Source organism: Bos grunniens, chromosome 19 (genome assembly GCF_055505025.1).
Source record: "Bos grunniens cultivar Pamir isolate PY7600 chromosome 19, Bosgru_T2T1.0, whole genome shotgun sequence".
NCBI classification, from domain to species: domain Eukaryota; kingdom Metazoa; phylum Chordata; class Mammalia; order Artiodactyla; family Bovidae; genus Bos; species Bos grunniens.
The window spans coordinates 23,281,205-23,295,329 of NC_141183.1; the positions used below are offsets into that span (position 1 = coordinate 23,281,205).

Genomic DNA, 14,125 nt, shown 5'->3' on the forward strand with positions numbered 1-14,125 from the left:
CTTTCAAGAATCCTCTATAACCTTTGTGTCTGGTTGGTATACCTTAAGTTAGAAATACAATTTATTGTTTTCCTCTGCCCTGGCCTAAGATACTAGCCTTAAGCAAAATTACAATCTGTGCAGTATTTTGGAAACATCTCCAGCCTTAATTTTGTACTCTAAGCAAATGACAAATAATTTTTCCTCCTTCCTTCCTTCTTGCCTTCTTTCTTTCCTTCCTTCTGTTCCTTTGGTAAATGGTTGCTAAACTTTGTACCCAGCAGAGTGCTAAATGTTGAGGGTGTAGACATTGACATCAAGGAGCTGCTACACAGAGAAGAAAATGGGAACTAACATAGGGGAGCAGATGTGGAAAGAAAGTACAGAAGAAAGGAACAGTGCATTAGACTGAATATGAAACAAACATAAAAAATCCAAGAGGTGGTTGGCAGTGTCTCTTGGTTTCAGCAGGCAGGATTGGCTGAAAATACAGATTTGGGAGTCATTAGCAAAAAAAGTTGGGTCAGGAGACTATGTAAAGTGAAAAAACCAAAAAGTTCAAGAAACAGACCCCTGGAGATCGTTCACACCTAGGAGACAGAAAAAGACAAGTAAACATGGAAAATAAACGAGGTAGAAAGAGAAGAAGGAATGAATAGAGTTCAGGGAAGAGGTTCAAGGAGCTGGGGCTGGTCAGTGGCAGCCTGCTCCAAAGAAGCGAAATAGGAGTGCCTGAAGCCAGACCACACTTGGCAAAGAAATCATCTAGAAAACCTATTATCACTGTGGGGCTTGGGGTTTTTCCTAATGTATCATGAGGAGAAACTTCATAGCACAGCTCATTTGCAGACTGTTGTAGACAAGCTAGGGGTGGTACAGCAAATGGACTGACTCCTTCCTTTCCATGTTGTGTGTAGCCGTTCAGTCGTGTCCAGCTCTTAGCGACACTGTGGACCATAGCCCGCCAGGCTCCTTTGTCTGTGGGATTCTCCAGGCAAGAATACCGGAGCGAGTTGCCATTTCCTTCTCCAGGGGATCTTCCTGACCCAGGGATGGAACCCTCTTCTCTTATGACTTTTTCCTTGGCTGGCCTTTTTATTATCATTAAATTGGTTCAGGCTGCCCAAGGAGTTCGTTCATTCATTCATTTTTTCATTCAATAAGTGAGTCCTCTGAAAGGTTCTAGGGACACGAATATTACTGAAACCTGGCTTCTGCCTTGATGATACTTCTAATCTGTATGGGAAATAAATAATAAATAAACATGTTAATGTTGTACAGTTAACATAACACACATATGTACTATGTATAACAAGAACTGCTTATGCTCTGAATATATTTAGAAGACATTTTCATTCCTTCTGTCACCCATGATCCTGAGTTTGGTGTTATGACAGGATATTTTTAACCAATTTAATTGTATTTGGACAACAATTTTTTAATTTTTCTAAGAATTATGTTTCTTTTTAATATTTATTTATTTATTTGGCTCAGTAGTTGCAGCACACAGGCTTAGTAGCCCTGAGGCATATCCTTAGTTCCCCAACCAGGGATCAAACCTGTGTCCCTTACATTGGAAGGCAGATTCTTAACCACTGGACCACCAGGGAAGTCCCTAAGAATTATGTTTTAATATACTTTAAATTTTTAGGATTAAGCTCTGTTCAGTTTTTAAAAAGGTAGAAAGATAAAAAGTGAATATTCTATACACAAGAAAATTGTGAATGAAAAGAAAGCTTTTTCTTCTGGATTTATAAATGAAATATCTACCAGATCCATACTTTAGTCTATCTCTAGTATGTTTAGGCAACATCTAAAACCTTAACCTCTTTAAATATATATTTTTTTCAATCATTATTTTTCAGTGGATGGCAGTTCTTTCTCAGAAATATAAATATAAAATAATAAACGCACAGTAGAGAAAGTTCATAGCTATAATGGACAGACATGAAAAAATGTACTTGTATACTTTTTTTATAGTTTAGAAGGAACTCCCACACATCATGTTTTTCAGCCCTCACAACAATTCAAGATAAAAAATTCACCTGGCTTGATGGTAGCTGAAGAACTTAGCCCAGCTGATCGGCTGTAAAACACCTATTTTAAAATTAGGAAAAAATTGGAGAATGTGAATCAGGCTAATAAGATAAAATACTGATATCAATAGTGTTGAGATAAGAGGTAGCAGTTTGGATGATATCTACTGCTGATATGTAGTGTGTTCTTGTTAAAAGTAATAAATCTCCTCTTGTTCTAATGGAGAAGCAAGAGTCGCACTGAAATTATTAAGCAAAATTATTTTTACTATTATGGCAATGAATGAGCTATTTGATAGTCAGATAATTAGACAAAGATTAATGTCTCTAGTAAAATCAAGGGTGGTTCCTTGCAACTGAAACTTTCTTCATGTTTTCATGCTAATGCTCTTGAATTTGAAGTGACATGATTTACTAATTACCAGTTTAGATTCTTTAAGGGCAAATTTAAAGTCTGATAAGAATATGTTTTAATGAGAACTTAAATCAAATATTATCCAAACTGCTACCTCTTATCTCATCACTATTGATATCAATATTTTATCTCTTCTTAGTCTGATTCATATTTACCAATTTTTTCCTAATTTTAAAATAGGTGTTTTAAAGTCATAAGATGCCTATCATTTTAAATTTTAAAGGAAGAGAAGGATAAAAACATAATGGATACTATATATCAATGACCAAAAGTTTTATTTTCATTGAAATTTTATTTTACTGGTTAGAAAATTCTCATATTCTCTACTTCTCAAAATATCATTGGTTTTTCTCCCTCCTCACTTTTCACATAAAAATGTAAATTAGAAAATGAAAATGACCCATAATTTCAGTGTTCTTGTTTGTACTACAAAGAAGCCATTGTGGGAAAGGAGTACAGACATTAATTTTATAAGGAAAACTGTTCTAGTTAATCTATTTTTGCTATATTGGGTGATAGCAACAAACTCTATAGACTAAATACCTACAGTACATGTATTTCCCATTTTGCTCTTTAGTGCTTCAAGCTTCTAAATCCTATTAACAGCTGTCAAAACCTGGTAAACTATTTAGATGCTTTCACAATTTGTTTAATTGGATAGTTAGAAAATGGCATGCTAGAAAAGCCCACCCCCCTTTTCTTTTAGCCTGGCTGAACATCTGTAGCATTAGGGCCTCATTATCTCTGAATTGGCATAGCAAATCAGTGGCATCATTAAAATGCCACATTAAGATGATTAAGCTTCTTTGTTATCCAGTTGACTTTTGCATGTGCCGAGGATTTCATGGTTATGACCCCCAATCCTTGTAAAACACTTAAACAACATCCCCTTTTGTGTCTTCCCTGTCTAAAGCTGCTATCTGGTTTTGTCCCTTCTCACAACATCTCTGGCAAACTAGAGGCTATTACTCCAAACTTTGTTCTTTGAGTTGGATTCTGAGATCTCGTAGTTCAGAGTGGAAATTCAGAACCCGCTTTTTACACTGGGAAGTTCATACTAAAAACATACTATCCAAGACATCCAAGTTGCCTCTTCTGTTTGCCATCTTTGATAGGTTCTTCTCTCCAACTGAGCATTTTATGTGCCTGTAAAAACAAACTGAGGCACAGTTGGCTGAGACTGCTATTGCCCCTGAAGGATTGAGATGTTGGATCCTTTCCAAGACCCATTGTTTTTGCAGTGTCTCAGGTGAAACCAAAAATGTCTGCTCTGGAGTGCAAGCCTTTCATGTGATAACCATCACCCCAGGAAATGAAACCATGTGCATCAGCCCCAGTGAGCCAAGCCTTTGTTCTCCTCAGCCTACAAAATTCTCTCTGGGGTGTGTGTGTGTGTGTGTGTGAGTGTGTGTCATCTTCCTAAGTGGCCTCCAGAACATAGACAAAGATGGGAGCAATTGCACCCCAGAGTAGCTCCTTTAGAAAGAAGTGCAACCTAATCTAATTTTCTATGGGTTAGATTCAATTTAGACATCTTTTTTCCCCCCTCTGGGAATGTTTAGCAATTACCTTTATCAGCAATTTGTGGTTTGGTGTGTTCTTTTCTCCACAAGCTCGATTATAAAAAATTTACTGAGGAGCCTTTAACATTTTTTATTGTGAAGTATATGATACATACAAAAAGGCAAATATATTTACATGTATAAAGAATAACAACAAGCATCCATGGACCCACCACCTGGCTTAAGAAATAAAATATTGCTAGTGCCTAAGAAGATTCTTGATAGTCTTTTAAGTGGCAATCGAAGTCATGTGTCTAGGAAACCTGATACATATAATAAGAGACTAGAATTTACAAAATTGAAATGGCAGATTATTCATATTACAAAAGGTCTGTTCACTGTACAAAAGACTTTGGGTTACTGTGGGGCTATTCCTCAAGTATATTCAAGTATTTATTGCCAGATCTTTAAGATTTTCGGCCTTTATTAACAGTTCAGGTGTTGCTAGTCACTGACAATTGAAAAATCAAGGAAAAATGAAGATAAACATCTCTGAATGTATAATATAAATCTGTGGAACAGTATTATTGATTTTATGTGTAGTGCTGTATGAAAACAGAAACAGGAGGATTTTTTGCTAGTTTAAAGTATCAAGGAAAACTTCACAGAAGAAATGGCATTTAAACAGCATCTGCAAGTTTGAATAGAATATTGATGTGGGGAAGGGCATTTTAGGTAAAGAAAAGACTGGAGAAGAGGCTTGGAAAGCTGCATTTAGTAAGATGACTACTGTGCTTCTCAAACTTTGATGTGTGTAAGAATCCTTGAGGATTTGTTGAAATGCACAATTGGATCCAGTAGGTCTGGGGTGAAGCCTAAGAGTCTGCATTCCTAATAAGCTCCTGGGAGGCATGCTGGAACTGTGGATCCAAGGACCTCACTTTGAATAGGCAAGATTTAGTCTAGAGAGAAGGGTGATTCAGGGAATCTAGTGAGATATGAGATGGTCAGATCAGCTCAGGGCAGGTTCTAGACAGGCCCCTGAATGTCTCACTAAGGAGTTTGGATCCTGTAAACAAAATGAAATCCTTGAAAGTTTCTGAACAAGGGTTTTAGTATACTACAGGCTGATTAATTCGATAATAGGATATAGTCTAAAAGAGAGGTCGTATCCGCTGTAGACCAGTTAGGAGGCTAACATAGTAGTAGATCCATGTTCTAAGTATTTACTTTGTATGTACTTTACACAGAGCGCTCTGTCATATTCTAGAGCAGCGGTTCTCAAACTCCATTGTGCATAAGATTTGCCTGGAAAGCATATTTTTAATGCATGTTTCCAGTCCTCACACCCTGAAGTTTTGGGACCCCTAAAATTTGTATTTTAAAATCCCACAACCTTCAAGCAGTGTCATAGGGAATACTGAGTTTAAAAAAAAAAAAACCTGTGTAACTTCTGACCTCAGATAGCTTATATGTCCATATGGGAGGTGAAGTGACTTTATAAGTAACTCAGAAAAAGAAGAAACGGATTATTTTGCAGCTGGGGGAACAGGGAAGGCATAATAGAGGAAAATGGCAAATTAATTTAGCCTTAAAAGATGTGTTGGATTTGGACCTTTGGCAGTTTTGGAGAAAGATCTTTTTGGCAGTGCAAATAATAAAAGGAAGAATATTCATAAGTTGTTTAGTTTCATTAAAGATACCTGAGTATTCCAAATCAACATTACAAAGATAGCTGGGGCCACATATTGAAAGGTCTTTTAAATTCTTTGTTTCTGAGTTTGCATTTCATGTTGTTGGCAGCAGAGACTATTGGAGAATTTGGACAGGCTCATGATGTGACCAGAGCTATCGTTTACATAAACCATCTGGTGGCAGAGCATAGGATGTGCTGGAAAGGAGAGAGAAAGAAGGCAGAGAGCACCATGTGGAGGCTACCACAATAGATCGTAAGGAGAGCAATCAGCGTTTGAGATTTGGGATAATGAGCATGCAAAATAGTGGGGAGGAGAAGCAGATTGGAGAGAGGGTGCAGAAATAGAACCAATGAGTGATTAAACGTGGGGACGCAGAAGAACGGGAGGAAAGATGGCTGTAAAGATTCTGACCTGAGTAACTGTGGAGATATGGAGGAGGCCTTTGGGAAAGGGACAGAAGGAGGGGAGAGAAACTGTACCTCAAGATATATATTCGGGGTGCTAGTTGAAGTCTTAAATGTGGAGAAAATTGCCATAGGGAAGGAGGTCTAGCCGGGAAGAAGAAAGAAGGATAGAGACAGCATTTAGGAGGCAAAACGGGGAAAGGAGGTAAAAGGAAGTAATCAGAAGGTAGGCTTCCCTGATAGCTCAGTTGGTAAAGAATCCACCTGCAATGCAGGAGACCCCAGTTCAGTTCCTGGATTGGGAAGATCAGCTGGAGAAGGGATAGGCTACCCACTCCAGTGTTCTTGTCTTCCTTTGTGGCTCAGCTGGTAAAGAATCTGCCCGCAATACGGGAGACCTGGGTTCCATCCCTGGGTTGGGAAGATCCCCTGGAGAAGGGAAAGGCCACCCACTCCAGTATTCTGGCCTGGAGTATTCTGGCCATACAGAATCTGGACTGTATGGTCCATGGGATTGCAAAGAGTCAGATCCGACTGAGCGACTTTCACACTCACTCACAGAAGGGGAGGAAAGAAGTTTCACTGAAGAAGTAGGAATACAGAAGAAGAAGGAGTAGTGGTCAACAGTATCAAGGGCTGCAGAGAAGTTGGGGAGAATGGCACACAAAAAAACCACTGGATTTAAGAATCATGAGTTTATTGAAGATCTTTAGGGGAGCAGATTCAGTGAATTAAGAAGACAGAATCCAGATTACAGGCAATTTTATATCAGTTTTGAGATTGTAGAGACAGTAAGCACAGGTTACTTTTGTATTAAATCTATCTAGAAAGGGAATGTTGAGAGAGTTTGGGTGTGATGGGATGAGAGGCTAAACTAAATTTCAAAGAGAATAGAAAAGAGGTGTTGGCATCTGGAGATCTTGAGAACATAGAATCTATAGGTCTTGGAGCCTGACTTGATGTGGAGATTGGATGGAAAAGTCGTCCAGTTTCAAGATTTGGAGAATGGAAAAAGGAAGATGCCATGTGTGACTCTAAAGACGTCATAGGGACTACACTGGTGGTCCAGTGGTTAGGACTCCGAGCTCCCAATAAATGCAGGATGCCCAGGTTCGATCCCTGGTCGGGGAACTAAGATCCTGAATGCTGCAGGTACAGATGGGAAAAAAAAGACATCAAGCATTAGAAGCAGTTTGGGGTTCAAAATGGTAAGTTTGATTTTAGTGTGTGCATGTGTTAAGTCGCTTCAGTTGTGTTTGACTCCTTGCAACCCTATGGACTGGGGCCTACCAGGCTCCTCTGTCCATGGGATTCTCCAGGCAAGAATACTGGAGTGGGTTGCCATGCCATCCTCCAGGGCATCTTCCCAATCCAGGGATTGAACCTGCATCTCTTATGTCTCCTGCATTGGCAGGTGGGTTATTTACCACTAGATATATTTATTAATGTTTTCAAGGGACACTAAGTAGAATGTCCCTCCCACTCCCTTTCCTCTGCTCCTACAAATTTTCCTCCCAAGGGTTGGAATGAATCTCTTAGTCCTTAGAGCAGACTAGTTTCTTTTCTGGTAGTTTTGGTGGACTATATTTGGAGACTAGGTGCTAAGCCTAATAATCTCTCAGTAATCCATTTTGTGTCTTATATACTAATGTGAATTAGTATTCAGCTTTGTTTATCTTCACATGGTGAAAAATAATGAATTGTTGATCCTCAGTAACCATGCAGAGAGGCCATCCAGATCTTTTATCTAAAACTGGTAAGACCCCAAGAGCAAATCAGGAACTCTCTTGGTCCAGTAAGTCCAAGGGACTGCCTCAATTTCCTGTTCATGTGCTTGGATTTGTTCCCTTAGAGTCCTGAGTCTCAAATACTGTCTTCCTTTTTCTACAGCTGAGTCCTCAAGAACAAAAGCCAAGGACTTGTTGTGAGCTAGGTCGGTGTAGTACTGAGTTCTAGGTCAAGCCCATTAAAACCAAAATCCTGAGAGAAGGAGCAACCTTCTTATGTCTTGTGTTTTCAGAAAGACTCAAAACATTGATCTTACCAGATTTTAATTATCATGGACCACAGAACAGCCTGAGTCTGTTCATATTAACATTTTATAACCCAAATGAAAAGGATCCATTTCTGCTGGCCTTTTCTATATGCTGTTTTTGGTTTTCAGTAGCTGAAGTTTTCCGTTGAGGTTGTTTTAAACGCCTACATGCAAACTGAAGAGCACTCAAGCTTTGGTGGGATATCACCCGCAGCTGGAGTGATGGAGGAGGAGGAGGGTACAAGCTTCAGGTGCATCCTTCTCTTTAAAAAAAATTTAAAAAGCAAAAACCACTTAAGGAAACTCATTCCATCTAAAAGCAGGCAAGATGTGTCCAAGGAAGAGGATGACTCGCTCTCCATGTAGGAAATAGATATCAATTCATATACAACCCAGATGCATAGGATGGGCCACTTTGAAACACACTGGATGTTTCCTGCAGCCCTCCATCTCTTCTAATCAAAGAGTAAAAGGTTATGAACCATGAACCGTGGTGAGAAGCAGTGGAACAGTGCCGCAGCAATGGCTCCTCTGTTGGTGGTTAGGCCCTGTCTTGCTCTGTTAAGCAAACACAGTTAATATAGATGAAAGGTAACCTTGATAGAAGTGAAAATTGAAACTTGAGTAGAAGGTAGCAAGCCAGGCACAGCTGCAGTTATACTTCCTCCTGTGTGGCAACAGGAGCAGCACTTACTGGTGTTGTTTGGAAGGGATGTCATTTTTTTAAATATCTTTTCTTCAGAGTGTTTTGGTCTTTAACATCTGCACCACTAAAGAGGGAGTGTGCAATGATATAAAGAGCAAATTAGACTCTATGTGTCAGAGTGCAAGGGCAAATCCAAGTTCAGTGTTCTAATTCCAGTTCATCAGCTATTAACTGGCTGTGTAACTGTGGGCTAGTCCCCAAAACATCTCTGTTCCCGGATTTCCTCATCTGAAAAACAAGGGTTGGATCAGATGATCTGTAAATTCTCTTCCAGCCCTGAAATCCCATTGACCTGTGATTCCCATGGAGCATTACAATTTCCAGTTTTTAAGAATGAATTTTTGTAAAAGTGAGCATTTATGCAGCATGTTTTATATATGAAAAATCCCTTATAAGTACTTATTATATTAGGCAAATATTTTAGGTTTTCTTAGTATCAGTACATAAATTTGCCTTCTTCATTTCTTATGTTCTTCAGCTTAAGAGTGTTGCAGCTCTTATTGAAATAGTACCTGATCAGCCAACTCACTTGGGCCAGCCACACCTCTCCTATCCAGCACTTTATTCTAGGGCTTTGAGTTTAGCCCTCCCTAACTTCGGTATTGGTTATTGGTGCTGTTCCCCTTGCTTAGGTTGAGCTGCATTTACCTGCGTCAATGAAAGTGACTCCTTAGAAGGTTATGTTAAAGGATTACTTCTCCTTTTATCTTTCTCAACAGTATTTCACTAGTACTGCCAGCTTCCTCTATGTTCAGCGTTGTCTCTTTATCAGTTCCAAGAGAGAGAGAGATAAGACTCATTTTAGCAGTTTGTATACATGGAAGGGGAAGAGGCAAGGCATGGCTTAAAATCAGGAAAAAAAAAACAACTTGTTAATTCTCAGTCTTAGTGGCTTAAATTGAGTGCAGTTGAAGAATTAAAATAGTATTTTCTTCTTGAAACCAAAGAGCACATCACCTTGCCTTGCAACTGCAGCCACCAAAAAAGGTACTAAATCTGAGAACCTTTCTTCTCCCCCAGTACTGGAGAAAAAGTGCTCAAAATGTTTTTTTCATAGTTGCTCTGAGCAGTCATAGCTAAAATCTGTTATCTCTAATTTTCTGAATGGCCTAAAATGCTGTCATCTATTTTGTGTGTGTTTGTGTGTGTGTGCACATGTGTCTGTGTTTTCCCCTGACTATGGCTCTGAATTCAAATAATCAGTGATCATCCTAATGGTGTTTTCTTGTTTTGTAGATGTACAATATTTTTAGCTTCATTTGGTATTTAATTATCAGTTGTGGGTCTCTGTTCTTTGAGCTGCTTTGATAGCTGCAAAAACAATCATTGTTCATTTCTTGCATTTTCCTCCCTGCAGATGATTCAATGAAAGTGAAAGATGAATACAGTGAAAGGGATGAGAATGTTTTAAAGCCAGAGCCCATGGGAAATGCAGAAGAGCCTGAAATTCCTTACAGCTATTCAAGAGAATATAATGAATATGAAAACATTAAGTTGGAGAGACACGTTGTCTCATATGATAGTAGCAGGCCAACCAGTGGCAAGATGAACTGTGATGTGTGTGGATTATCCTGCATTAGCTTCAATGTCTTAATGGTTCATAAGCGGAGCCATACTGGTAAATAGTCTATCCATTGTTCTGAAAACTGTCCTAATTCAACCACATAAGAAAAGGAGTGGTGTAATTTAGAACTTACTTTTGATTACTTTTCATTGATTTTTTATATGATTCTGATATCTCTCTCCCTCTCCGCATTTCCATTTACCTAGTGATTTTTATTCCTGCTTCACCATGCATTTGTCAAGCATATCACAAATGCTATGAATAAGACTGTAGAGATCACAGTGTTCTAGGTCAGCCAAATATTTTTCTTCAGTAACAAGTGGGAGTTAAATTGTGTGATATGCTTTTTGAGCATCTTGCATATATTTTGTGTAACTTTTAAAACAGCTGCTGCTAAGCTGCTAAGTCACTTCAGTTGTGTCCAACTCTGTGCGACCCCATAGACGGCAGCCCCCCAGGCTCCTCCGTCCCTCAGATTCTCCAGGCAAGAATTCTGGAGAAGGAAATGGCAACCCATTTAAAACAGCAGATCTCCTTATTGTATTGGGTTCAAATTTGGTAGATCAAAGGATTCAATTTTTATTAACAGTTTAAAAAATTTATTTTCAGACAACAAAAGGCACTCTATAGAGATGCATGCAAACTTAACACTCCCACCAAGCCCTATAGATTTCATCTAACATAGGATATGGAAACTTTAAAAAGCATTTCTTCAATTAAAAAAAAAGCATTTCTGGCTCTCTATACCTTATTAGGACTTCAGTCTGTGACTCTTTTTATAGATTGAGATTATTTAAAAGGAATGCTAAGTAATGCAAAAACTTAAGTCTAGAAAGCACTTCTAAAGCTACTCATTTTTTTTGCTCTGATCCAAGGCAAGGTGATACCTAGCCTTGCCAGATGAATGTTTTTTCTCTTCTAGAAGGAAGATTCCTTAAGTCAGTCCTAGGCTTCCCTTGAAATACAGCTCCCATCTGATCCCAGTATGAACAGAAACTATCTAAAAAATGAGCTTTTGCCATAGGCATCGAATCTGTGCATATGCTTCGCCAATTGCCAGGTGATCAGAAATCTCCTTTTTGTCCTTTTTAAAGGTGAACGCCCATTCCAGTGTAATCAGTGTGGGGCATCTTTTACTCAGAAAGGTAACCTCCTCCGCCACATTAAACTGCACACAGGGGAAAAACCTTTTAAGTGTCACCTCTGCAACTACGCATGCCAGAGAAGAGATGCACTCACAGGTCATCTTAGGACACATTCTGGTAAGTGAGAGCAATGAGCATTCCATATCTAGTAAATATGTCTTTCTCCGTGCCCATTGAGGAAACTAGAAAGAGTTAAGTATGGAGGTTTTAATCTGTCACTCCGGTTCTGAAGGGTTACAACAGCAGAGACCTCTAGGGCTAATTACACTTCCATTAAGACATTAATTGCTCTCCGTCTGGCTCAATGGGGATGAACATCTCCTTACCATCTTTGTACCCCTAGAGAACAACACAGTCAGACAGGAGAAGCCTACACTGTAAAAATGCTTTTTTAATTTTTGCAAAAACATTATAGCCATCAGTATTTTTATGGCAAACTTTATTAAAAGATTATTTTCCTAAAAATATACACACATACTATTCATTCAAAAGTCTGGATAAAGTAAATGATGTACAGTTTGTAAGTTGTATAAAACTGTAAACTGGGTATGAATATCTGTTGAGGGTAAATTTTGGCTAATTTGGGCTAATTTGGGGAGTTTGGGCCATTCTGGTCTAGATTTTCTTTTTTTTTAATAGATATAATTAAAAATACAACATTATATTCGTTTTAGGTGTATATGAGCTAAATTTCTTAAACCTAACTTTCTTCTTGATCACCCAATTTATTTTTAATCTCTAAAAGATGAGCAGCAATAAGAATTCATAAAAAGCTATGTTCTCTCTTGATGTTTTCACTCCTTATTTTAACCACATTAAACTAACATTTAGAATTTCCCTCCTAGAAAAATAAAACTGGGTTTATTTTCAAATTTGGGACCTCATGTTCTTGATGTTATCTGACAAAATTTTAATTGAAGGGGGAAAAAAGGGCTTGTTTTTATGTTAATCCACATTCTGCTTTGACTAAAACCCAGCCCTAAACCCGCAACTGGTCACAATTCAGAGACTAAGGATTAAACAAATCAGCCCCAAGAAAACCCACTGTGAGAGATGGTAAAGGGTAAAAGAAGGGTTTCTTTTACAGCTCATTGTTCAAAGTAATGAGTTAAGGCTGAGTTTGGTCCAAAAAATTAGAGTAGTTCTTTTCTATTGCTTTTTCCAGGTAAGATCCAACAACAGCAGTCATTTTTAAGATTCTAGAGGACCTCAATTTATGTAGAAACTTAACATTCCTAGCCCCAGAAAACCTGCATTTATTTTAATTTGTGATTCCATAAGGATCTTTCAGTGCTTTAAGCCCCAAAAGCTCTATTTTAAACAGAGCAAGAGGACTTGAAAAAAAAAAAAAATCTCAGTCCCTAAAATTCTGAAAAATTTCTGGTGTACATTTTATTGACAAGTCAGAAAGGTGAGCCCTGCACACAGAGTTGAAGTTATTGTTTATAACAGTAAGGCATTTGGAGGAGTTAGGAGATTAAAGGTGGCCTGTACTGTATGGTTGAACTTTTGAGGAAATTTTTGCTTTATCTTAGAAATTAAGATGAAGTCATTTTTTGAAATTTCTTCTTATTTCTATTATTCAAAATGATCCTCAGTTGGTTAGGTCAGTTTTTATTAATTGAGCCCAGACTTTGCTATAGCCACTGGGCAAAGATAAGCTACATTTATTGAAATAGGTCAATGCTCTAAAAAGACTTTTAGTGGCTAATACCTACAAATTGCAGCATTCTTTACTTACAGGCAGCTGGATGTCACAGAATACAGGATCTCTTCCTGCTTCATTCTTAAACCACACGAATCTCCTTGAAAAATAAAATGTTCCTTTTTGTATTTTTTTCCTGAAAAAGCAAGATTGGATTTGGAGCCAAAACACTGTGCTCCAGGATAGTGATTAAGTCTAAATCCTTTCATTTGTGGAAGGAACCTGTCCTTTCAAAGGGTACATGAGAATCAATCATAGGCCATAACCTTGTTTCAGTTTACTGAATTTAAAAGTAAAGTAGATGCACGAGTATCCAAGTACTCTGGCTTCGCTCAGCAGTCTCCTTCCTAGGGGACAGTTTTCACAGGGCCCCAATACACCGTTTGTTCTATAACCCCTGAGGGTCACTGAGTGCCCCTTGTGCTCTCCTTATAGTTGAGAAACCTTATAAATGTGAGTTTTGCGGAAGGAGTTACAAGCAGAGAAGTTCCCTTGAGGAGCACAAGGAGCGCTGCCGTACATTTCTTCAGAGCACTGACCTGGGTGAGACTGGTGAGTTCATGCAACACCTGTTCTGGACATATTTAGTGAGCACCTGCTGTTCTAGGTGGTAGGTTGCAATAGTAAACAAAATACAAAAAACCCTGCCCGCATGGAGTTTATATTCTCATTGGGAAAAACAGACTAGAAACAAAATGAAAAAGTAACATGCAGTTTTGTCTGATGTTTTGTAAGGGAGTAATTGCAATTGAGAAAAATAAAGCAGGTACTGGGGGCTGAAGGTGAGTTAGGAGAAACATCAGCTAACTGACCTTTTAACAGACTTAAAAGCATGAGGGGAGAGCCCTACAGATCACTAGGAAAAAGCAAGTGCAAAGGCCCTGGGGCTTGAATTCAAAGAAGTGTAAGTAGTCCTGTATGGCTGGAAGAAAGTGAG

At 38.5% G+C, this 14,125-nt stretch overlaps 1 protein-coding gene across 3 annotated transcripts in view; it reads left to right on the forward strand.

Moving 5' to 3' along the window:
- The window catches only part of IKZF3 (IKAROS family zinc finger 3), a 94,269-nt gene that overhangs the window by 54,591 nt on the left and 25,553 nt on the right, over window positions 1–14,125 (forward strand). The window contains exons 1-4 of one of the 3 annotated variants that reach the window (XM_086357837.1): window positions 9,627–9,761; window positions 10,132–10,392; window positions 11,433–11,600; window positions 13,624–13,740. The exons of 1 other annotated variant lie outside the window; for it this stretch is intronic. In XM_086357837.1, the coding sequence (XP_086213963.1) occupies window positions 10,140–10,392; window positions 11,433–11,600; window positions 13,624–13,740 (538 nt within the window). In that variant the 5' untranslated portion in view covers window positions 9,627–9,761; window positions 10,132–10,139. Of the gene's footprint in view, window positions 1–9,626; window positions 9,762–10,131; window positions 10,393–11,432; window positions 11,601–13,623; window positions 13,741–14,125 lie in introns of those variants that run through there. One more of the 3 variants, XM_086357836.1, reaches the window with a different exon arrangement.